This window comes from Blennius ocellaris (genome assembly GCF_963422515.1).
Source record: "Blennius ocellaris genome assembly, chromosome: 4".
In the NCBI taxonomy this organism is placed as follows: Eukaryota; Metazoa; Chordata; class Actinopteri; order Blenniiformes; family Blenniidae; genus Blennius; species Blennius ocellaris.
In genome coordinates this window covers 31,034,588-31,061,178 of record NC_137653.1, presented here as the reverse complement: position 1 = coordinate 31,061,178, position 26,591 = coordinate 31,034,588, and the positions used below count along the sequence as shown (strand labels likewise).

The 26,591-nt window shown below is 41.4% G+C and overlaps 1 protein-coding gene and 1 long non-coding RNA gene across 2 annotated transcripts; one reads left to right on the top strand and one right to left on the bottom strand.

Annotated features, from left to right (window-relative positions):
- Positions 1-3,383: 3,383 nt before the first annotated feature.
- Positions 3,384-6,402, bottom strand: lsm3 (LSM3 homolog, U6 small nuclear RNA and mRNA degradation associated). The gene is made up of 4 exons (XM_080494748.1): positions 6,309-6,402; positions 5,092-5,202; positions 4,791-4,886; positions 3,384-3,772 (listed from the first exon to the last, which is right to left on the bottom strand). The coding sequence occupies exons 1-4, from the start codon at positions 6,327-6,329 to the stop codon at positions 3,692-3,694; spliced, it is 309 nt and encodes a 102-aa protein (XP_080350874.1). The 5' UTR covers positions 6,330-6,402; the 3' UTR covers positions 3,384-3,691.
- Positions 6,403-6,649: 247 nt separating this feature from the next.
- Positions 6,650-8,158, top strand: LOC308129576. The gene is made up of 3 exons (XR_013936606.1): positions 6,650-6,703; positions 7,428-7,491; positions 8,018-8,158. It is a non-coding gene; the product is annotated as an uncharacterized lncRNA (long non-coding RNA).
- Positions 8,159-26,591: the final 18,433 nt, after the last annotated feature.

Genomic DNA, 26,591 nt, shown 5'->3' with positions numbered 1-26,591 from the left:
ACAACACAATTATTACCAACACTACAAACCTAATATAACCCCCAATAATTACATTTAAAACACCACAAACAGAAACTCCCATAATGCATTGCAGCTATCGGCTCCTTTATTGCTACACATTATTAAAATGGAAGATAAATGTGGGAGATGTGGATTGTTAGAACCATGAGTGTGATGGTGTGTCTTTAATGTCCTGTAGTTGTTGTGTGATTCACTAGAATGTTCCGTCACTCTCAACAAGTCTGCAATGAACCTCCTGGAACTGTCGGCGCTCCGCAGTGCAGCAGTTTTACTGTGAAAGGTACAGGAAGCTCCCAGCTTCAGATACCAGTTGATCCGCTGTCCTGACCTGCAGCCGCAATTCTACGTTCTTCATCCATTATTGTTGCGTAATGATGTTACATCGCTGCGTCGTTCACCACCCGCCTACATTTTACCACTCTTTGTAGCGGGACTGCGCTCTGGGGTGCGCTTTGCCTCCTTACGTTCCTCTCTGGGTGGCTTTGCCTCCTTACGTTCCTCTCTGGGTGGCTTTGCCTCCTTACGTTCCTCTCTGGGTGGCTTTGCCTCCTTACATCCCTCTCTGGGTGGCTTTGCCTCCTTACGTCCCTCTCTGGGTGGCTTTGCCTCCTTACGTCCCTCTCTGGGTGGCTTTGCCTCCTTACATCCCTCTCTGGGTGGCTTTGCCTCCTTACGTTCCTCTCTGGGTGGCCTTGCCTCCTTACATCCCTCTCTGGGTGGCCTTGCCTCTTTACGTCCCTCTCTGGGTGGCCTTGCCTCCTTACGTCCCTCTCTGGGTGGCCTTGCCTCCTTACATCCCTCTCTGGGTGGCTTTGCCTCCTTACGTTCCTCTCTGGGTGGCCTTGCCTCCTTACATCCCTCTCTGGGTGGCCTTGCCTCTTTACGTCCCTCTCTGGGTGGCCTTGCCTCTTTACGTCCCTCTCTGGGTGGCCTTGCCTCCTTACGTCCCTCTCTGGGTGGCTTTGCCTCCTTACGTCCCTCTCTGGGTGGCCTTGCCTCCTTACGTCCCTCTCTGGGTGGCCTTGCCTCCTTACGTCCCTCTCTGGGTGGCTTTGCCTCCTTACGTCCCTCTCTGGGTGGCTTTGCCTCCTTACGTCCCTCTCTGGGTGGCCTTGCCTCCTTACGTCCCTCTCTGGGTGGCTTTGCCTCCTTACGTCCCTCTCTGGGTGGCTTTGCCTCCTTACGTCCCTCTCTGGGTGGCTTTGCCTCCTTACGTCCCTCTCTGGGTGGCCTTGCCTCCTTACGTCCCTCCAGGATGAACTGCAGTGGGACCGAGGCTCAAGGAGCCGCAGTGGAGGAACCAAAGAGCCGCGGGTTGCCGACCGCTGATCTAGAACATGTACAACAAACAACAAAACAAGAAAGATCTAAAGAACACAACATATTCCCGTTCTCTCATCGTCAGTCTCAACTCTACCCCGTGGAGGCGGAGAAAGATGAGACGGACGAAGGAGTCAAGTCGCTTTTCTTTATTTCCTCCAACCGCAATGACAGCTCACCTGTCAAAACCAACCACCCTGTGTCACCGCACTCCCCCTTATGACCCCTCCCCACTACCGACACACCACACCATGTCACCCACACACTCATTTCTTTCTGTTTGGGGGAGCCTCCCCCTCAGGTGCACACCACGACCCTTTGATTAATCTGTATTGTACTTGTGTACATCCTCAACCTTTAATCACTAAAAAAATAGTTTTGAATTTGTAGTTTTTGCTTCTGCCTTTCTGTCTTTGCTAAATGTCTGAAGTCCAACATGATCACAACTTGGTGACAGTTTACAACCTCTGCTGTGTTTACAGTGTGGAAAACAACACGTTGCTGTAACACAATGACAAAAGTCCAGTTTGTTCTCTCTGTGGATGAGTGGCCCAGTCAGAGGAGAAGTTGGTTTTGGAGAGTGGAACTTAGCGTGAAAAACACACTGCGTTTAAAGAAACATACTGAGAAGGAGCTTTTTGGGACAACTCTGTGCTCCGTCATAAGGGGTTAAATGGGCGACAGAGAAACAAAGGAAATCCAACTGTGACTAATGTGAAAACTAATCATTCAGCAAAAGTTTTATCTCAAAGCAGATTTAGGAGTCCGGTTCTGTTGGTTTTTCTCTGTTAAAGTGTCTTTCAATGATTCTGTTGTATTTGTTCATGTAAAAATATGATTGATGAAAAAAAAATCAACTGCATTTTTTTCGCAATTAAATTGTTTTTATAGGACGGTCTGGTTGAAAAAAAAAACCTATTCAGAAACTCAAAGCTCCAAAAATAGGAAAAGAAAATGACAAATGGAAACAAGTTGAAGAACCCTTCATCCACAGATTTATGAGCTGCACTGCCATCTAGTGGTCAACACGCGTCAATACAGTCATTTAAAAATACACTCAAGTGAACAGTTTAATAGTGAAGTTCACTCCATATTACTGCATTTTAAGACATTCTGTGTGAAGTGAAGTTGTATCTAAGCAGCCACGTTGCTATTTTTTTTAATGTTTATGTAGACAAACGTAAATACATTTTTCCCTCACTGAAAATATATACATATTTTTAAATTAATCCATGAAAAAAATCCACTGACATTTTCATAATTAACTGAAACATATGAATTGTCTATACAGCCATCACTGCTAAAATCACTAAGCTTGTTTTATACTTTTTTATTAAAGCTAGTATATATTTTTTTCGTATATTTTAAGAGGCTTTTTGTGGAAAAATGGAAATTGTGTACCTTCAACTCAAAGCCGAAAAGGTGAAATATAAAAATGTTAAGATTTATCAGAATGAATCTGTTCAGGACAGATGAAGCCTTTTGGACAAAAGTTGAAACCGTTTTAAACTTCAAGCGAGCTCAGTTACCGTCCATTGCAAACTCTTGAGTTCAGGAAAAACGAACTTTAGTTTTAATTTGTTGCAGAGTGCATGTGGTGAAATTGTCCATATTTTCATAAATAACTAGAGTAAAGGACTCCACACGAAGCTAACTTTAACCAGTTTCAGAAAAACTGTTGCATTATGGGTGTTTTTACACCCACGACATCATGGCTCTGAGGCTTGTTGAGAGGAGCATCACCGACATCTCAGCTCCAGTTCCAGTTGTGTCGCTACTCTTAAGAAAACTTTATTTAAATATTTGTACCATTTTCCTGGAGGTTTGGCTGGATTTAAGACTCTCGCAGGCCGGGTTCATGTTTGATGCTGCGTCTGATATAGAAAAGTTATTTTATAAAATGTATAGGTTTAAAAAACAGGGATGTTGATTGTTACTGATTTCTATTGATGAAGCTTCGAAAAATGAAGAAAAACCGACTGAAAAGGTCAAATGAATGTTTGAAATATGGTTGAATATTTTAAAAAAACTGCCAGAAGACCTTTTTGTTGTATTTATTTTATTTAACTTTAAACAAAAGCCAAAAAACAAACATCCGAGCAAAGTTTATGGAAACAGTAGACAAAAGAGAAGAAAAAACTGAGTCGGCTGAGCGCTAGTCTGGTTCCTGCTGACAACAAACATAAAGGCGATTCTTTTAAATCCAAAACAGATCAACAGTCCAGCTTCGTTCAAATGGTCCAATTTATCAAAACGAACGTCTTTTCAAAGGAGCCGTGAAGATTAGTGAAAGCAAAGTGATGATGTTGTCTGAGGAGTCCAGGTTTAGGTCTGAACCAGCTTCACAGCGTCAGCCGACTCGGAGGGGCGGAGCTACGAGCACGACGCCATCTCCTCGCACGAACAGCATGGGGATGTTCCTCTTGGTGGACTGAAACCGCACGGAAAGAAAAGAAATCATCTTTCTCCCCTACGCTGTTCTGAAGTCTGATGCAGGGTGTCAAACACATGGTTTCAGAAATGTTTTGCGGTTGCAGAGTAGCGTTTTGAAAACGATGTAGTTTTCATGTTGGGGTCACTCCTCAGCGCCGTTTGTTTTCATAATGAAGCCGCAGAGAACAACGAGCTCTAAACATTACAACTAGAGAACACAAGACAGACCAGCAAGTTGGATTGTGATTACAGTAACTATCAAAATAAAAGCACCAAGTCCAGAAGAACATGGGCTAGGAGTCATGAGACCACAGAGGAAACTTTGCTCTGATTGTCTCTGCTAAGCATGTGCAGAAGAACTTCTCATCACCGCTGTGGTGCACAGGACTCGTAGCAGCAGAAACGTTTAGCCTTCCACACGAAATCAGAGGGTTTTCAAAACGTTTTACTTTGAAGCCGTATGCAAAAAGTAACATTTTCCACCAAAAACAAAGTTTTGACTTTTCAAACATTTCTCCAATTTTCTAGTTTTGATTTAGAACCACTATTCTTGATTTAAGAAAACCTTTAAAAGGAGATTCTTCTTGTCTAAATATAGAAAGTCTGTTTTAATTTGGTTGTATGAACTTTAATGGGAATATTTTACAACAAAGCTAAGAACAGTTTCTGTGTAGTTTGATAAATGGGTGGAATTGTTCAGTTTTTTAAAAATATAGAGTGCGTCACGTTTGCATTTGAAATGAATTTACATTTGATAAAACACTGAAGGAATCTGAATTTATCCTCTACGGGAAGTTTCATCCTGAGTGAGCGGGACCAATAAAAGTGCCAGAATAACCTTTAAATTTAAACTTTTAGATAAAGCTAATTTTTTTACCATATGCTTAGTGGTTTGGTGGGATTGGAGCCCGTTTCAAGCCGGTTGTGGCCCACGGGCCTCATGTTTGACACTCGTGTTCCAATTTGTCTGAGGCTGTTGATCAAGGAAGTTCAGTCTCTTGGGAGGGAAAATGTACCTTGTAAAGTTCTTCGTAAGTCTCCTCGTCGATCTCCACTGTGGTCACCGTCTCCTCCACGTCACCCAGGATCATGTTCAGATGCTGATCGTACGCCTGAAACACACACACACACACACACACACACACACACACACACACAGAGAGAGAGAGAGAGAAATTATCAGATTAAAAAACAATCCAGGATGGTTTTGCAGGAAATGTAAAAGAAAACAAATCCTTTCATTCACAGCATCGAGTCCTCCCCATAACCAAAAGACAAGTTGGATGTGATGAAACGGACAAACAGAAACCGTCTCACGTGCAGTCTGCCGCGGAGCTCCCGGTCGTTCTTCATCTTCACATAGATCCGCTCGTCCAGACTGAGCCGGATCAGATCTAGCGGCTCCTCCACGGTGTTGGTGGTGGGTTGCTGCGGCACAAATCAAATGGCGTCATTTATACAGAAGAGCAAAGTAATCCTCAAATAAAACTGCAGTCTGTGTTGTAGTACAACAAGATATCTGAACATGTGTTCCTCTGATCCATTCATTTTCCTTCAATCTTCTTGTGACCCCCCCCCCCACCCCCCAAAAAAATAATAATGGAGGGAACAAGTGATAAGTAGTTTTATAATCCATATTGGTAGTTTAATAGTCGAGACTTTCCCCTGATAGCAGCCGATTCCTCAGCAGTTCATATGAATATTGAGTTCTCTCAATGTTGTTTATGTTTATAGAGTATCGTTCTCTGCACACATGTGCGTGACGTTTCATATACCGCATACTAACTACGTTGGTGCCGCAGTATAAACCGCAAACATCTTTTTTAAACGGATTACATATCAATGTGAAAACCTTTGTGTGTTGTTATGAAACAATGAATGTAACTTTTAATACTTAACACAGCTCACTGTGGTATTCCAAGTTACATAAGTTATTAAGTCCGCATGAAACATTCTGACCGGATTAACTTGTTCTTTACTCATATAAATAGAACAATATTCAGCAATGACACTTCTATAGCTTTGTAAGGGGACGGGAACTATAACTAAGAATTCACATATTAGATAAGTTCAAACAACGTTACAATTACTAATTTACATCAAACGTTTTGTTTTCAATTCCTAAATACACCAGAGACACATTACAGCATGTAAACCAGGTTAAATCACTGTAACCAGAAGCTAGCGTGCATTCAACAACAGAGCACAGGTAAGCGCGATATATTGAAGAGATTTTGATTCTTAGTATTCTGCTTTTCTTAAGGTGACTTAAATCTGAACTGCAAGCCATGTTTGTTGAAGGAAATACCTCCAGAAAACCTCGTTTTTGACGGCTCCGTTACCTCAAGAGGCTAACGCGGCTCGCTCCCTGACAGGCCTCTCCGCTCTAGTAACACGCTCTTATTGAAAACACATCCGTCGTGAGGCCCGGAAATCAAAGCAGATGAAGAATAATTCTATTTTTCGTTGTTGGGGATAATATAATCAATGCTGTGTTTTAAAAAGACAGTTAATTTGATCCACACTGCACTGACCTGCTCCACTTCGTCCGCCATGGTTTTTTGAGTCGGCGTCCCGGAAGTGACGCCGTACGTGAGTTGCCAGGTTTTTAAACCACATCCGCAGCCGTCAAACCTGCGGAAAGTGAATGTTTCTGATCCTCAGGCGGTGCACCATTATCCGCGGGCATTTTTGCTGGATTGGCAACTAGTACACAGGCTCAGGGGCATTTCCAGTAACCATTGTCTATTGACACAAGCTGGTTAAAAATCAGTGCATGTGCTGAGGGACGTTTCAAGCAACCGTTCAAACGACAGATTCCGAGATATATTGCCAATCTGGCAACCCGCTGGCTGAAGCGATACAGTCCTCTCCTCTTCTATCCTCCATTTCTCCACTTCAAGTTTCTCTACTTCCAAACTCTTCAAAGGTGAGCATTACATTGGATTAAGATACACGGTGTTTCTCCTCGACAGCTCGTTTAAAGTTCATTCCCATCGTGTTTGGTTTGATTTCAACCTGTAGTGCAGCTTTACCTTTCCTGCGTGTTTGGGAGCATCTCTGTCACAAATACTGTTTCTGTCAGCTCAGTTTGTGAGTCACAAATATCACATTTGATTAACTCTTTCCAGAAACGGCAATAACATGTTTTATGTATCATACGTGATTGCTTCTGCATGTAATTGCGATTTATTGTCTGGATTTTACATCATCATTTAGAGAAAAGCTTCATTTAAGAAGGTTTTAATGCGTTAAATCTATATATAAGCACGTACTCAACTGCATTTTCATACATTTTCAAATGTTTCTTGTTATTAGTTCAGACTGTGAATGCCACGTGTGCACCCTGCAGGCTGGAGTGTTTCCATCAAAGTTCATATGAAGCTAAAAATAAGCTTTAAAGTCTTTGAGAAAGTACATGAAAATGCGTTTACTTTTGCGAACATATTTAAAGATATATTTGTCTTGTAGGGCTATTATTTGCTATTTTAATATTCACTTTTTCTAAATCAACAGAAGCACAATTAAGAAGAAAAGGATCATTTTAATAACTGCTGCTACCTTGACATTTGTAATAAAGATATTTATAATACACATCATTTTTGGAGCTCAATACATGTATTTAACGGTTTTTGTTTTTTTTTTCAAATCAGACCCTTGGTTCAGCTTCAAAGTGATTTAAATCAACTTCACTACAAAAAAGAGGCAGAATAAAATGTATGTATATTTGTGTTATTTTTATTTGTATGTCTTCAGTAATGTTTCACCACTTTGATTCATGTGTTTTCTTTCCCTCTGTCTTTCTTTCCTTCCTACAATAGACCTTTAAAGAGGCACAGAATTAAAACCGTGGCGTCGCTTTATGCAACGTTTTCGAAAACACACATTTTCTGTTGCACTTTGAGAATGTTACAGTGTAAACCCGTAACTTTTATGAAACGAAAACTCAAAAAACCATGGGTGTAAACAACTTCAATTAAACAGCTGGTTTTTATAATGGGTGTTCGGTGTGTGTGTGTGTGTGCGTGCGCGTGCACCCATGCACACGTGCCTCGTGTCCTGCCTCCGCCCCGTGCTCTATAATGGGTGTGTGTTCAGGCTGAGGAGGCAGAGCAGAGCAGAGGATTTACCCATTCCACCCTCAGCTCCAGCTGGGCTCCGGGTGGAAGACGTCCCTGCTACACAGCCCTCAGCCTCAGTGTGTTTTCAATGTTTGACGCTTTCCTGGTTTGTCTCCCATCAGGCTCCACCCGAGGATCTGCAGCAGGCGAGGAGTGAAGCGGCAACCTCTTTTCCATCGATTTTCATCTTCAAAAGTCAAATTAAAAAGAAATAAAACAATGATACACACCACACAGGGTGAATAAAACAACCCTTTCCTACAAATACATTCACATTTTATTCATGTTATTTAACCAGGCGAGTCATTAAGGCTTCCTTTCCATGATAACTGTGTTGGAGCCACTGAAAACAACTTTTTGAAAACAGCTCCCAGGGTGGAACTTTACTCATTTCACTGAACATTTAAAGGCATCACAAGATTTACAGCTGATAACAGATCTTCGCTATGATAAAAAAATGACTAAGTTAATTCAAACAAGTGAAACATTCGTAAATTTTTGAGACAGAAACTGGAATATTTAACTTTTGATTTTGTTTTACCACTCTCGTTTGTGAGTCATATAAACATCCAGTGTCATTATTCAGTAAATATTAACATTTTTCATGAAATCAGATGCATTTACAATATTTTCTTGAAACTTAAGTTTCAGTATTCTCTTGATTATTTCAATTAGAATAGGAGGTTGAATGCTTCCAGTTTGTCTTTGTTTTTTCCTTTTGTTTAGTTTTTTTTTTTTAGCTTTACAGCTGCTGTTTTGTTTAAAAGAAAGATTATGTGTAACTCCTCTCACAGATTTTTTTTTAAGTGTGCATAATTTTGTCATAATACATGCAAAATTTTAAACTAAAAAATACTCAAGAAAATAGAGTGGATTTCTGTCAATTTGAAGGCCGTAAAACTCATCGAAGTCGTGACGGCGCCACTGCTGACTGCAGAGGGATTACACCTAATCCCAAATAATGTTCTTATGAGGCTCATGCAGTTGTGTAGTGGACTGTTTCTTTACTCTATTATTCCTTTTATGGCAGGTTTTTGCAAGCTTTATGACCAAAAGAGACATTTTCATAATTTTGCACAAAATAAAATGCGTCTGGAGCCACAAAACAGGATAATTATCTGAAAGGAGAGAAAAAAAAACAGATAAAAAAGTGGCTTTACATACAAAAGGATGTTTGGGTCTCAACCCACCGGTTGATGTATAGCAGATCTGCTCATTTTGAGTTGAATAAAAGTTGTGGGTGGATTTGTGTTGATTCCAACTCCAGACAAGGTGGGTGCAGTTCCCGTAAAGGCCAGCAAAGGGCAGTGCTGCACAACGTTTCAGCCCTTCATGCTCCACTTACTGGAAATATTTTGAAATGAGTGGTTGAGTGTTTTTTAAGAAAATAAACCTTTTTTTATCACTATTGAGAGCTTTGTAAGTCATTAAATATGCTACTTTAGTTTCGTTATATATATATATATAGTTTACTTTTCAGGAAAGAGACTCGGAGAAGCTCGCTCCACTTTTCAAATAAACCTACAACTAATCTCAGCCTCAAGCAGAAAGATCAGCTCACGCAACATTCAGCTCTTGGAAGTTTCTCACGTCATCAAAAATGTGTTTTCAAGTGAAAATGTAAAACATTGGTTGAGTTTTGGCTGTTCGTTTACACGACTATGTTGCTTGGAGGTACTGAACACTTTTCAAAATGGCTCCCATGCAGGGTTCGAATTACAACGTGGCTTTCGGGGGAGCCTTATTTTCCGATCAGACCTCTCAAGTTTGTAGAATAGGTATGCCGCATGTTTTTAGAGCTCCCCCTAAATTTGTCAAATTAGGCTTTCAGGGGAGCTCAGGTCCCTTTCAGGGGAGCCCAGCTCCCCTTAGCTCCCCCATAGTTCGAACTCTGCTCCCATGGTGGACAATTTTGAAAACGCTCTCCATAGAAACAGGGAAAACTTTTCTGAAATACGACTGCACATGCCCCCTAAGACTGTAGTAAATAGTTGTTCTGCACATGCTCAGTAGAGACAGTCAGAAGAAAGTTTACTCCCTGGTGTCATGACTCCCAGTCCATAGTCTCCTGGGTCTTAGTACTTTTATTTTGACAGTCACTGGAATAGCAATCCAACTTGGTGGTCTGTCCACTAGAATTGCCATGTTCTCTTAGTGTTAATGTTTCCAGTGTGTTGTTCTCTGCTGCGCGCGTGTGTGTGTGTGTGCGCGTGTGTGTGTGTATGTGTGGCTTCATTACAAAAACAGCCAACAGCGCCAACTCGTGGCCTGGCATGCCAACTAAATCGTTTTAAGTGTTTCTGTCATTTACATGGAAATGGACGTCGTTTTCAAAACGTTGCAGCATAAACGTGAATATTTTCTGAGATGAAAATAGAATCAATGTGTTTTATTTTGAAATGTGTGAATGGGGCCATAGACTCTCATTCATGAAAGTGACTTGCTCATAAATGTGCTGAAATGTTCAGTGATGCTCACTACCTCCCCCAGAACTGTTTCGAGAATAAAGGGTGCACCCTAATAGTCCCTCATATCTCCTTTCCTATCTCCTTTTCCTTAACCCCTGGAAGTGTTTAAGTGACGGTCATGATAAGGAGTGTTGGAATTGTCACTAAGCAAAGGAAAGGAGGCTCAATGCTTCCTTTAGAACTTCCTTTAGGCTAGGAAACACCAATGCTTCCTTTAGAGCCTCCTTTAGCCTAGGAAACACTGATGCTTCCTTTAGAGCCTCCTTTAGCCTAGGAAACACTGATGCTTCCTTCAGAGCTTCCTTTAGCCTAGGAAACGCTGATGCTTCCTTTAGAGCCTCCTTTAGCCTAGGAAACACTGATGCTTCCTTCAGAGACTCCTTTAGCCTAGGAAACGCTGATGCTTCCTTCAGAGACTCCTTTAGCCTAGGAAACACTGATGCTTCCTTCAGAGACTCCTTTAGCCTAGGAAACGCTGACGCTTCCTTTACCAAAGGAGACCAGATCATGCTCCACCATTCCTTGCGGTGACAATATGTAAAGGGCCGGCTCATCAGAGTGTTCGGGGAAACTCAGGGTTACTGAAAAGGGAGCAGATCATGTAAGTCAGTGTTTTTCAGCCTTTTTTGAGTCAAGGCACACTTTTTTCTTTGGAAAAATCTGGAGGCACACCACCACCCGAAAATGTTAAAATGTTAAACTCTGTAGCCTCTATTAACAATATAAAGTCTTTCTCATCAATGCTTTATCAATAGGAATCAAATAAATACAGAAAAAAAGTATTTCCCAATTTCTTTTTCTTAATTTTTACTCAGTGTGAAACCTGGACCTGATGGATGAAGAGCTGAGATCCTGGTTAGCGTTCTTCCTTTTCAAAAACTTCTCCATCACTGTCACTGACACAGTACTTTGATACAAGATGGTAGCAGGAGGTGGAGATTAACCACACTGACGTCTGTTAAGTTTTGATTTCACCAGCAAATGTATGTGCTGCCATCTATTGGCGAAGAGTATTTATACATGATTACTCTTCAACACACTGCTCTGACAGCGGACAGCGGCTGTGAGAGCAAATGATTTTTAGAAAAAAATGTGAAATTGGATAATTTCCCACGGCACACCTGACTAGGTTGAAAAACACTGATGTAAGTTACCAAAGCAATATTCTGCCTGAAACAACTTGAGATCATCGAGAACACAGATCCCAACTAGGAATGTTCTGGATGTTGTAGAACCAACACAGTAAAGTACAGTTTTTGTGTTTGATTGGTTCTTTATTCACCTGGCAGCCTGTCTTTAGTTCCTCTTTTCCTTTATTTTACATTCAAACCTTGTAATATTTGACACTACATCAGCGTTAGAGCCGAAGGGGAAAGTGAGAAAAATCACCTTTTTATACTACACTTTCGAAAAATTTTATTTTTTTCACGACTGCGGACATCACTAACGTTCAACTGTTACAACAACGTGATGGCCTTTCCCTAACTCCTTTAGGAAGTCTCCTAACACCTTTCCCTAACTCCTTTAGGAAGTCTCCTAACACCTTTCCCTAACTCCTTTAGGAAGTCTCCTAACACCTTTCCGTAACTCCTTTAGGAAGTCTCCTAACACCTTCCCTTCATTCCTTTAGGAAGCCTCCTGACACCTTTCCCTAACTCCTTTAGGAAGTCTCCTAACACTTTTCCTTAACCCCTTTAGGAAGTTTCCTAACACCTTCCCTTAACTCCTTTAGGAAGTCTCCTAACACTTTTCCCTAACTTCTTTAGGAAGTCTCCTAACACCTTTCCTTAATTCTGTGACATCATCCACTGGGTTAAGGAAAAAGGGATAGGAAAGGAGAAAGGAGGGACTATTAAGAAGCAGCCAGAGAGTTCTTTGGTTTCTTGTTTGGGGAAGACGCTGTTTCTTCTTCTTCTCCTCCTCCACTAGTGCCCACTGGTTCCTCCACTTAGTGAGTGTTGACGTTCTTCTACCGTAGAACTGTTGAAGTGAAGGTTTGTTCACTGAGTCAAATCTGACTTTCACCACTTTCATCCTCCAAGTTGACAACGTCTCATTGGAAAATTGTTAAGAACAAGGCAACAAGTTATTTTCTGAAACGTAGTTTATCTTGATCGAGAGAGAAAACTAACAGCAGGTGTCTGGACACTTCATCCCACGGACGTGATGTATTTTTATCCAGAAGCAGTTGATCTGGGGAACACAGTTAAAGCTTCGGAGTTATTTTCTTCTGATGATCCAGCAACAGGTGCCAGAATACCACTGCTGCTTTCCAGGGACTTGCGTTCTTCCCTTCACACTCTGACTTCCAGCATATCTGTCCTCACCTTTAACCTCGCCTCCCCACCTGAGTTAAACATGTCTGCACCGTAAAGCTTGATATCGCCATACAGTTGTTTGACACGTCGTCATCTCTTCTCTAGATGAGCAGGTTTCTCAGGTGGAAAAATGCCGGTAAAAGCCGATCTTTAGACGTCCGTACGGCGCGGAGGAACAGATCTGAGATGGATAAGAAGAGCGGATGAACAGCTGTCCATGTGCTATGGAGATGCTTCACATTAAGAGCAGCCAAATTTCAGGAAATTCATCTTGTACAAGTGTATAGGAAGGTGATAAAAGCATAAAATGTTAACGATTCAATGCAGTTTAAAGGGCTCAATTTATGGAAAATCCACTTTCTACCGGTTTTCCAACAGCAATAATTGTCCCCGTCAGGGTTGGGTTACTTGTAACGGTGTTACGTAATTAGGATACAAAAACATACTTTCTGAAACACACAACACTTTCAGGTCACAACACACTGTTGTTACTGACGTGTTGCCATGGATTCTGCAGCCAGCTGCCCTGGTCATGTCTGCTCCTGAGGAAAGAAGCACATTTTATGGCTGGAAACTCCGACATCACTTTGTTTTGAAGTCGAAGAAGTGTATTAACTGTACAATGCTAATGATGCTCAACCGTGAAAGTGCTGTGAACGTCCAGGAACTCGACGTCTAACTTTGTAAAGTTGGCTCGTTGACTCAGTAGCGGGTCCATCGGGTTGTTCAGTTATTATCAATCAGTGATTCATGCTGCCTCTCAAACCTATCAAACAGTTATATGTAGTCAGGAAAAAAACAACATTAAAACCAATGAGGAAATGGGAGCGAGAAAGAGAAAGAGAGAGACAGAGTCGCAACACTGAGGTATAAAATCCAGCCCACGAAGAGAACATGCCCTTCCAAGTTGAAACTGCTTCTGATCAAGAAGAAACTGATACATCTTCGCACGGAGACAAAGGACCACGTGTCAACGCATGACGATTGGCCGGAGTTCCTTCACCTTGCTGGCTGAGCAGAGAATAAACCATGGAATTACTTTTGTTTTTTTCTTTCTTCTTTTTTCTTCACCGAGGTCCTGAGTGTGCGCTGCAACTGCTCGCTCCTCCGCATGCCGACCTGAACCCCACTTCCCCCCCCCCCCCCCCCCCCCTCCTCATAAGAAGCGCCTGATCACTCCTGGGATCAGTCTGTGGACTTCCCCCGTGTTCGCAGATCAATTCAGGTTTATTTCCCTGGGACGCCAGAAAAACCAGGTCCTGCAGCCAGACCCCTCAGATGTCAGACAGGAAATTACGACCAGGGTTGGGTATTAACGGATTACATGTAATGGCTTTTACGTAATTAGGATACGAAAAAATTCCGTTACATTACATAATTCAATGTGTAATCTCGTTTCAGGTATATTGGATAAAAACTGGGATTACTGGGATTACAATAGAAAATCAGATGGAGTAAACTAGAACTGCAGCTGTCACATGCGCCGTCCACTGGCATTGCGACACTTCCTGACACTTTCAGGCTCACCGGCAGAAGTCGGAAAAGTCTCTTAACCTCTCTGTACAATGCTAATGATGCCTCCCAGCCGTGAAAGTGCAGTGAACGTCCAGGAACTCGGTCTCACCTGAAGAAATGTCAAGGTATGATAAAACCAGCTCACTTCACTGAAACACACCTGTGCCCGTATTCACGAAGCGTCTCAAAGAACTCTTATTTTAGCCTAAAAGTCCCTTAGCAAGGAAGTCTTAGCTTGAAACTGACTTAGGAGGTGTCTCAGCAAGGAATTGACGGCAACTTTTATCTTAGTGAGGAGCTGTGGTTGACCCCGTTGCTATGTATGATGCAGTCTGCTGAAAGCTGTGATTGGTTGTTAGAGAGAGGAAGATGCTCTGAGCTCCTTGTCCATATTCAAAAAGCATCCTAAGGCTGAAAGTAGCACATAGTGATGTCACTCTTAAGAAAAATCTTAGACTTCCTCGAAATTTAAGACTTTTCTTAGAATTGTTCGTTACTAAGATAAAAGTAATTCACAAAGCATCCTAATCCCTAAGAGCTCCTAAAGGTAGAAAACCACAAGAAGTAGTGAGGAGGACTTTTAAGAAGCCTAAGAGTTCCTTAAGCAGACAAGATGACAGAAATAGAAAGCGAAACGAAAGATGTTCTCTGTTTATTTAATCAGTAGCACTGACCACAGTGCGTACAATTTTTTTCAAGGTGTGAAAAAAATTCTATTTTAAAGGGGTGTTTGTTTTTGTCCCTGATTGGTGTGCCGTTTTTCTACGACTCCCTGGCGCGTGCTCTCGCGAAGAATGATCTTCTTTGCACACATGACGGCACCCCCCTTCCCACCCCCCGCGACCATGTTTGTGGTCGACTTCATCATGGAGGATCTTACTTCTCCCACAGTGAAATAACATAATAACACTGGGATGAAGGTGATCACAACACTGTGACACCTGTCTACAGGTGAGCTGCAGCAGTGGTGATGACTGGTCTGTCCCAACCCTCCGTCAGCAGAGTGTCAGTCTGACCGGTAACGTTCTTTCACTGCCCCACATTGGTGGTCAATCACTGGGATTGTTGACGGCTGCGTCCACGTCCGCCATTAATATCATAATACATTAAGTGGTAAAAATAACCAGCGTGGACAGAAAAGATAATAATCAAATCAATAAAATAATCGGCACGTGAACGAGGTAAGAGTATAATGACGACACAGGACACGGTGGACTCTTGCAGAGAAAACGTGTTTAGTTTCGTAACCAGGAAACAGTCAACTCCCTGATGGGTGCAATGCATTGTGGGACAAGTAGTGCAATATGCCTACTGCTACACCTCCCCCTTTTAGCTAAAGTCATGCTTCATGTAACTGGCATGTTTGACAACTGAAACATTAAAATGCTGTAAAATGCAAAACAAACATTTCTTTGTGTTACCTTTTTTTCTCCTTTTCTTTCAAAACACTTTCTGTTTTCAATGAACACATGCAAAACCAGCAAATTAAACTTTCTTATATCTTTTCAGCATTTAAATGAACATATACATGCTAGTCCAGTCTCTCTGGAGGTCTCACAACTTGACCAGACCTTGTGAAAGTCCCTGTTGGTCTGAGGTGACTCCTGTTTCTCCTTAGAAATCCCCTGTCAGTCTCTACCACATAGGATCTGGGAGTGTTGGCTGGTCTGATGACTTCTCCTGCAGTACCTTCATTTGTAATCCAAACCTTCTGTCCAGGTGTTAATGTTGGAAGTGGTCGAGTACGGTGTCTGCGATTGTAGTACTTCGCCTGCTCACGCCTCCTCTCCTCGTCCTTTTTCTGAAATGTTTGGAAGTCAGGCCACCTTGGAGCCAGCTTGGCCATGGTTTGAGGTAGAGCAGTGCGGAGGTTTCTACCCATGAGCAGCTGTGCTGGCGAGAACCCGTGTTCCAGCGGGGTGGCTCTGTACACCAGCAATGCTCTGTTAAAGTCATTGTCCTTTTGCCACAGATCCTTGATGGTGCGAACAGCTCGCTCTGCCTCACCGTTGGCCTGGGGGTACCTGGGGCTGCTCGTGACATGCGTGAACTGGTACTCTTTAGCAAAGTGGTTGAACTGTTCTGAGGAAAACTGCGGCCCGTTATCTGATACCACAGTCTCAGGAGTCCCATGTCTTGCAAAGGCCTCTTTGACAGCTTTAATAGTGACCTCTGCTGATGTGTGTTTCAGTTGTGCTACTTCGATGTACCTTGAGAAAAAAATCAATGATCAAGATGTAGTGTTTCTTTGACCACTCGAACAGGTCCATTCCAACCTTCTGCCACGGGCGATCTGGAAGTGGAGTGGACAGAAGTGGTCTGCGGCTTTGTAGTCTGTGTTTTTGACATGTTTTGCAACATTCCACCATATGTTCCTATCTGCGCAGGGATACCAAGCTGATTCTTTAGCTCTGGCCCTGCATTTGGAAATCCCTTGATGGCCTTGATGAAGACGCTGCAAAATGTCTGCTCTCAGAGTTGATGGGATCAAGAGTCTTTGTCCTTTCATGAGAATGTCCTGAGCAACATGCAAGTCAATCATGTGTTGGCAGCATGCCTTGACCTCTGGATCGAGCTTACATTTCTCTCGCCAACCTGTAAGACAATAGTCCTTCAGTTTTCTTCAGTGTCCTGTGCACTCTTTATCTCCTCCAGCCTTTTGTCCATGGCAGGGAGACAGGATATAACAGAATCCACAAAAACCTCCACCTCTTTCTCCAGCTGAAGATCACCTGCAGAGGGCGGACCCGCAACTGGAGCGCGTGAGAGGGCGTCAGCTGTAACGAGGTTTTTTCCTGGAACATGGACAATTTGGAATGAGAAGCGAAGCAGCCTAAGCCTGAACCTTAGGATGGGCGGAGGAAGGTCATCCAAGCCTCTTGTGCTCAGAAGAGGAACCAGAGGGTTGTGGTCTGTAATTAGCGTGAATTGTACCCCCACGAGATAGGATGAAAGTCTTTCACATGCCCACGTGACTGCTAGCACTTCTTTTTCTATTTGCGCATAGTGCCTCTCAGTGTCAGTTAACCCTCTTGAAATGTACGTCACTGGTCGCCACAGGCCATCTGACTGATTTTGTGTGAGTACAGCTCCGATACCATATGGCGATGCATCAGCAGCAATTTTTGTGTCTGCTGTGTTGGAGTACTGAGTGAGAACTTCAGGAGAGCTCAGAATCTCTTTTAATTTCTGGAAAGCATTTTCCTGTGGTTCAGCCCATATCCACTCGTTTCTCTCTTTCTGCAGCTCCTTCAGCGGCGTGGTTATGGTAGCAAGTTGTGGCATTAATTTGGCGAGATAGTTAGCCATGCCTATGAGACGCCGCACATCTTCCACGCACTTGGGCTGTGGCATCTGCTGTATTGCCTTTACCTTGTTTGGGTCAGCTTTGATGCCTTTTGCTGAAACTTTGTGTCCAACAAATATGATCTCGTCCTTGGCGAACTCACACGTTTCGTTAAGTGTGAGACCTTCTTTTTGGAATTTCCGGAGCACACGATGCAGTCTCTGGTTGTGCTCCTGTCTGTCTCTGCCGCACACTAACACATCGTCAGCATGACAGAATACTCCATCCTAACATCTGCGACATTCTGCTTTGAAAATGCTTGGGTGCCGATGCTATGCCAAATGGAAGGCGGTTGAATTGATACCTTCCAAAAGGCGTGATGAAGGTTGTGTGGGGCCACGACTCTGGTGTGAGGGGGATTTGCCAAAATCCAGAACAAGCATCCAGCTTTGTGAACACTTTGGCGTCTTTCATCATAGCAAGAGTTTAATCCACTGCTGGGAGGATACGTTGTTCTCTTTTCACTTCTGTGTTCAAGGGTGTGAGGTCCACACATATCCTGGGTGGCTTCTTGGCTGGTCTGGGAACGATAACAATACCTGAACACCACGCTGTAGGCTTCTTCTTCCGGCTCTCGGCGAAGGTGGACGCTTCTCTTTTCCTCTTCTCTCCTCCCTCGTCCTCCCTGCTTGCTGCTCCCATCTTGTACTGTCTTGTGTCAGATCTAACAAGAGCCTCTCTTCACCCCCCCATCCAAATTTGACCAGAACCATGGAATTGGTCAACTGGTCTCTCAATGCGATCGACCAAATTTTTGCGACATGACGATCAGGCAAAGGAGAGCCTGCATGTCCCGATGGGACGTTTGCGGACATGCTGGATTCCTGGGGTTCCTGGAGGTCCCTGTGTTTGGCCATTGGCGTGAGTCGTGTGGTCCCCTGTGTCCTTTATTTATTTTATTGTTCTTATTTATTTTTATTGCCTTTTAAGCGTTTTTATATTTCTATTTATTCTTTTAAATTGTTGTATTCTTATGTGTAGTTTTTTTTTTTTTTTTAAATGTGTTTGTAGTTTTTAATCTGTTTTTATTTTTATTTTATGGTTTTTTAGTGTTGGACTGTTTAGTTTAGTTTTTTCTTTGTTTTTGTTCTGTTTTTTATGTGCAGTCACATGTGCAGCACTTTGGGAACACATTGTTGTTAAAATGTGCTATATAAATAAAAGTGGATTGGATTATTTCCTTGGAGGATGTGGAGGACCTCTACATATTGGGATTCATGATAGCAGGTATGCTGCTGATTGGGGCTGGCGGCTTTCTGATCTATTGCAACGTTGAGAAGACGCTAGCAGCTGCATTGAGAAGGCTGCCTATCGTCACTGAGGGATTGTGCCGAGCTTTGAATGCTCAGACTCGGTACAACTCGACCACAGCGGCGGCACTCTCTTTCAACCTGCTGTTGTGGCTTCTGCACATTTTTTGACTGTTGCCATTTATGAGTTCCTCCTTTCTTCACATTTGCTTTTATTGCATCCATGTTCTGAGTCTTATTTTCTGCAGAGCAGTATTATGTGTATTATGTGCAGTATTGTTTGCTGTTTCTTCACAGTTTCACTCTGTCGTACTTTTTGTATGGCTTTAGCAAGAGTTAATTCTGAGTCCATTTGTACACAGCAAATTCAGAAGTGTTAATTCAACTCCTAGGGAGTTAAATTCAACACTTTAAAAGTGTCTATATTGGTCCACACTAGATCGAGTTAAAATAACACTTTTGATAGTGTTAAACATGACAGAGTTGAAACAACACTCTCAATAGTTGAAATTTAACACTCACCAGTGTTGAATTTACCTAACACTAGTGTGTAGTGTCAAAAATTAACACCATCATTGTGTTGTTTTAACACTGAATAAGATTCAGATTATATTAACACTATGGATAGTGTTAAATCTACTACTACTACTACTACAAAGTAAACCACACAAGTTGCAGTTTGAATCTACCTGTATTTATTTTAAACAAGCACACCACATAAAAAAACAGTGCTGGCTTTGCAATAACCAACAATGACCAACACAGGTCAACAATATGACAATGTGGCACAATATAATATTTTTCACACATCTCATTAGAAAACTGTTTGTCAAATGATAAACAACATCCCGGCTGTCCACACTTTAAACGTAAAGTCTTTCCAGGATATAGACCGTGCTGGAGTCTTAAATGCTGACAAAGCAATGCAGAACTTTTGTGGTGTGCCTTACAGACATAACAAAGAAACATATTTGCATCCGGGGATGTTTATCACCTCAAGCATCGTGCAAAAATCTCGCTCTGAGCTCCTTGACTCTGGGACTTTCCTTGGCACTTCCCACATCAATGTTAAAAACTGTGGTTTGGATGAATGTGTAGAAGTTGAAGAGGGATTCGTGGTAGTTGACACCGAAGATGAAGTGTGCTTTGAAGAGCTCGTCGAAAGCTGCCAAGGATGTCTGTGCCTTGCAAGGGATGGCCTTGTGGTCAATGATGATGTAGTATCTTTGGATGCTGTTCTTCTTTTGACCCACACACAGGAGGAAGGGCTGACCCGGCGCCACACCAGCAAGGAAGATTTCAACACTGGCTCCATTCTTTAACAAAATGTAAATAATAATTTTGAGAAAATCATTAAATAATCTGTTAAATATGACTGAAGGCACAGGTGAAAGTTTGCATAATTAGTCTACATGTCTCCATGAGTTGATGACATTAGGAGTTTTGTTTTTTTAATTAATTAATTGGTCAAAGTTATTGTTATGTTAAAGGAAAGGTTGATTGGTTAATCATGTTATCTGCAGCCTTTCCAAAATCGAGATGGCGTACCACAGTGTTTTTGTAAATTAATAAGTGTTAACCTAAAAACAATCACAAGATTAGTCTAACAGCCCTACATAAGTACATTACTATTTGCATACCTGCAAATATCGAACAACATGGTCTTCAGCTTGACATGCGCTGATTTTTGGACTCTTTTTGTGGCCTTTGGACGTCGGCGGCAGCAAGTGAACCAACAGTAGAATGCTTGACAAGTCACTGTCCCAGCCCAGGGGAGAACAGGAGAAAATGTCTGACACATTCACATCATATAATTAAAAAAAAAAGAAAGTAACCTGACCCACCTGAGTCATGCTGCGCAGACAAGAGGTCTTCAATGTGTTTATTAGAAGTCAGTTTTTTGCAGTCTGTCAGGATCCTAGGTTTGAAAAAAGTAGGCCATTTTGCCAAAAATCTGCCCGACACTTCCTCTCCAAACACCATGGTGAAATCTTGGTCAATCTACCAAAGAACACACATTTTTATACTTATGCAACTTAAAAGTGTATACATTGAGTGACAATTCACTTAATATAAAGAAGTTGTCTTTCTTACCAAGCCAGTGATGTGGAGGAATCGTGGGAAGACATCCAAAACTGACGAAGAGCACTGCTGATCTTCAACCAGTGTTTGGCGGTACTGAAAAGTAGCCCTCATCTTCTCTTTGATTGCCGATTCATCAGTTGAATGTTTCAAAAAGGATATTGCTTCATGACACTGCTCACCAAGCAACTGCTTATCCGTGCTGAGAACCTCCCTCTTTCTCTTTGGACGATCCTGGTAGGGTGTGCTGGTGGAAGATCTCCGGGGCTGAGCTGCAGTGTTGTGCTGAACAGTCTTTATCCTCCACACTCAAAAAAATAATTTGTTCAATGTACTTAATATAGTTATGTCAACAATTTCCACAAAACTGTGTTGTGTTCAAACTAATTTAATACTACTATTACAGAGAAAATAATAACCTTATGTGAAACCAACAAGACTGTATTAAGTAATTTCAATATTATCTGGTCAAGTTAGCCTTAATTGATCAGGCAATGTTCAGCTAACTAAACAGGTATTCATAACACTGACCTAACTCACTAATGTAAATGTAACTCAGCTGCATTGAGTAACACTAATTGAACAACCCCTTGTAGTTCCAACTTAACTAACTTGAATAATCCGTACTTAAACAGTTTTCATTGTTATCAAGTTAGTGAATAGCGTTGGACTTACTAAACCTAGTTATGTCAACAATTTCCACACAATGTAGTTAAGTAAATTCAAATTACAATACATTAGTTCTGTAGAAAAATGTTATTTATTGCCAACAAGCACAAACAAACAAATTTAAAACCACAAACTTTGAATTTGCGAGAGTTATACCTTAAAAATGCTCCTGCATATCAAACAAACCATTTTTCAACATGTATAGCTTATTTTTATTTCCCCAATTCTAAATAAAAATGTTTATATTAAAATGTTTTTTATGCTATAAAGTACTCTGTTTTGTTTACAGTTAAATTTGTATAAAATGCCCAATGAAAACAAAAATCTCTTCCAGGACCTACAAAACCAAACCAAACCTTAAAGCTATATTCTTTAAGAAGCAGGGTGAATAAACATGGCTTTTTTCCCCTCACAATTACTGAACACTGTACGATGAAACATTAGATACTGACTTTTTAAAGATGAACCATCTACATGAATAGGGTGAACAAATGTCAAGTAAAAATACTTCAAAAATATTTTTTTCCTCCCTGCCACTTCAGCATTGTAGGGGTTAAAAAAAACCAAAACAAATCAGTGCAGTGTTTTCTAAAATTAAACCACAAAGGGAAAAAAAGGAAAAAAAAAGTAGTCCAACATACATTTTCAACAGACAGTACCAAATCCTATGAACGGGAACTTGGTCAACATTTGATCACAGCACCATAAACACCATTTCCATTTGTTTCTCTCATCCTCCTTGCTACAACGTTCAATATTCACCTATCACTCTCCATTTCACATTGTTGATGTCCACTTCTGCAACTGACATGAATTCAAACTTCTCGTTTGTGTTTTTCAATTTTGTTACTGTCTCTTCTATTTGTAAACATTTTCTTAACTTAACAACTTAACATTCAGTGCATCTGATCCACTCTTCACTGTTCACAGTTCAACATGCAGATCCAAAAATCAGTTTTATGCCAGATGGTCTGAGATGGAGTTTGTCCTCCAAGCTTCATCTGTGCTGCTTAGGAGCACTACACTTGTCTAAAATGTTCCTTCAAGTAGTTTGTTTTTTAGCACTTGGGCCTTTGTTGAGAGTTTCTTGCCATCTAGTTCCATCACAAGTTTTTGCAGAACCTCAAATGTGTACTTCAGGTTTTTTGGATAGCTCAGGTCCAGTGAGTACATGAGGCCAAACAAAATGGCGACTGCATTTGCAATGTTATCAAGGTCATGGAGCACTTCCACACCTTCAATGATCATCCCAACATCTGCCAGGCCATCTGTAGACTCTGCACCTTCCATCTTTATGGCAAAGATTCCCAGGACTGTCTGGTCCATAGCCTCCTGGTTGTCTTCAACATCCTCAAACACAAAACAAATACACCTTCAGTTACAACATACACACCATTTATTATCTATCCAGCCTTCAGGCAATCTGATGCTTTTTTCTTGTTGTCCATATATATCATGTTTGGATCCAAGGCACTAAGGAACTGCCAACTAAGAAGTTTTGTATGTGTACCATAAGCCTGCATGGTATCTTATTCTTCTGTGTGATAGACTTGTCAAAAACTACTAAAATAACAATCACATTTTCAGTTTCTAGAGAGAAAGTACAGTAGAAATCAAAGGCCAAAATACTCACCATGTACTCTCTTATGAGATTTTCAGGGTCTTCATTGAGGTAAACCATTAGTGCTTTCAGTACACAGGCTCTTCTTGTTTCAACAGCATCATTCTGCAGCAGAGAACAAGGGAAGTGTGTAAGAGAGGTTATATTGGTATTGCATTGTGCAGCAATTACCACTACAGATCATCACTGTTCAGCCAAACTGGTCAGACTACTAATTTTCAGCCCTACAGTAGCCAGCTGGTTAATCTTCATCATAAAAAATAAATAAAATAAAAAGTACCTTATCCAAGTCTGCCATGATAGTCCTTATTTTCCGCCCTGCTACTCCTCCTTTACTTTTGAAGATTGTCATCAGCCGTGTAGAATGATGATCCAGCTGTTGCATGAATTTCGATCTCAGTGGTACAGTGGTGATGCGAGTAAACTCTGCTTCTACCTACAGACATTTAAGAAAGTATAAAAACATCAACACAATACAGGTCAAAGAAAACAATCAAATTACCGGACCAACAAAATGTTGTTGTGACTTCCTAAGATTAAAATGTTGTCACATGATCAGGTACTGTGTGAATCATTTAATTAATGCAATATAGAACTACAACAAGGATATCCCTTAGATATTTCTCAAAATATCTCAAAAGTTATAATTTTCACAGATATTCTGTTGCCCAGTTCCAATGACCACCACATGCTTGCAGTACAACAAATTTGACACAATGATTTTCTTTTAAATTCATAATTATAATTTTCATCTTTGGGTGAAGATTAGAGCAGCAAATAATCTTGAGATTTTTTTGCAGACAAAAAAATGCCAAAATTGTCCAGTTTCCCTCTTACTCTGAGTGTCTGTGTTGCGAATAAACAGACATTTGAAGACATAATTTTTTATAATCAAACTGATGAAAATAATCTGTTGCAGCCCTAGTGAAGACTCCTTTTAATGTCATCCCTTCACCCCCTAAAATGTAAAAAACTTAGTTATGACTGACCTCATGTTCAGAGAAAAGAGCTGGCCACCTTCTTTTGAATTCAGCAATGAAAGGCTTTTCTTCAATCACTTCATGCCGCCTGTAAGCAAATGTTTTTTCCATTTTCTCCTTAACCACCTGTTGGTTGTTGCTCTTTCTCACTTCGGACAATAATGCCAGTCTCTCTTCCTCAAAGCTCTCTTGGGATTGTCCTGTTGGATAATCTGGACAATAGTTCACCTCTGCTCTTCTAGCTTTCTTCACTTGATTTGGAGATGTGCGTGGATCACCTTGTTTACGCTTGAAGGAATTCACATTCAGCTCAGAACATCCAATATTGCGCAGTTTTGTGCGGTAGTTTGCCATTTTATATTTCAAGCTTATTTTCCACCCATAAAAGCCAGAAACAGAACCTTGCTCCTTTAAACATGGGTGTTTCTTCACGAGTGCTTCAGCTACTGCATCAAATTCAGCATTGTACGGATAAGCTTTATATTTGATTATCTGGGATGCCAAACTTTCAAGAATGTCTGACTTCATTCTTGGACTTGGACTGAAGAGGATACCATTATTTTGAAAGTCAGTATTAGCACGCTGGAGTTGGAGCTCGACATCATAGCCGAACTCAGGCACAGGGAAGACGTCTGGCCATGGCTCACATCTGAGGGACGATGATGATGAGCTAGAAGATGAGAGAATGTCAGTGTCCACAGATGAAATGGAAGCAGTCTCATCCCAACTGGGTTCCACTGAAGACAGGCAAGGGCTAGTAAGAGACGAAGCACTTGGGAGGTAAATCACTTTGAGAGTAGCTTTGTTTTGAATGTCTGAGGTGGACTTCAGGTTTATGAACTCATCAAAGTCACTGTCCTTGTATTGCAGTCTGAAGTCTCCTGACACCTCACATTGTCTCTTTATCTCACTTTTTAGTTCCTCAACAGAATCAGGTATTCCTGAAGGCAGGCTTATTTTGGAAGAGTCATTTTGTCCAAGGATGATGCGAAGCACTGCCGATGTAGCCATATTGCTTGACAGGTTATTCTGAAGAAAAGCAGAAAAAAATGATTAAAACCATATGTATTCCCATAAACCCGGTCAACATCAAAAATAATCAAGAATAATTACCAGACACCTGTATGTATCTTTTAAGGGTTACCATTCGGCGGGTTCCACACTTGTAGTCAACCAGGGGATAGTCGTCAATTAGTTCACTTAATTCAGCCAACACAATCTCTGTTGCTGAGGATGCTTGTATCTCAAAAGCCCTGTAGTGCTCTCTGTACCATGATGCCAATTTTCTGCATATGAAGATCAATGTGTTTTCCAATATACACATTTGAAGTATCTCCACAAATTCAGGCAATCCACCAACTGATCCATGCACAATAATCATTCCATTTCTATATTGTATGCCATTGGTAGAGACACTCTGTGCTAGAGTAACTGTTGTGAGATCAGGGTATTTTTGACATAGATGAAGCACCACATCCTCTTTCATGACATCTACAGGAATTGACGAGACATGTGTCACATCAAAGGCTGATCTCGCATAACTCCCTGTATAGATGTGATGGCCAATCATCAGCTGGTGCTTATTTGCCAAAGACAGTGTGATGTTCTTGAAACACTTTGTGTGTCTGACAACCTGTTTGAAAAAACTGTGTTTGGCCTCAAAACGCATTGTCCAAAACATTACTATGGGGCCAAACAGCTTTATCATTTCTGGGTAATGCTCCAGAAAGTGATGTTTTGGTAGGAGTCTGTGACCTGGAAATACCTCCTGGTATCGCTGTCTGTGCTCTGAGATTTTATACTCTAAATATGCCACAGACTCATCACAGTGGACAGGAGCAACCACCAGCTCAACAATATCTTTTAAGTCTAGAATCACTTTCCAGGCTGGCTCATCTTCAGGGATCAAATGACCAATCATAAATGGTAACAATCTTAACAAACACCAATTCTCGTGTGCGTTACCACCAATTGTTTTGCGACATGCAAAAGTATGTGGCACCAAGTGAGGGCGATTTTTTTTGTCACCCCACCTGTATTGAAAGTTTTTAATGTGATTATTAAGGTCAACAAGTGAAAACAACTTCTTGGAAATGAGAAGTCCCAAGCACTGTGCAAGCTCAACAGGGACTATGCCCTCAAAAAGATCATGGACAACATCAGGGGGATACCCTGACGTGACACAGAAGTGGGCAAGTCTCTCTGTGAAAATACAAGCTTTCTTCACACCAAAAAAAGTACCTCCTTTTGCCTGTGCAGTATTAACATGTAAGTGTTGAAGTTCTTTGTTTCTGAGGGTAAATGCACCTGATTTTACTTCTTTGACTTGAGTTTCTTCCCGCTGAGCCGTGCAAAATCTACAAAAATACTGGCCAGAGAAACTTTCCACAAACCCAGCTATTCCATGTGCTGCAAGGTTGTCTGCTACCACACTCTGAAGTGTCCCC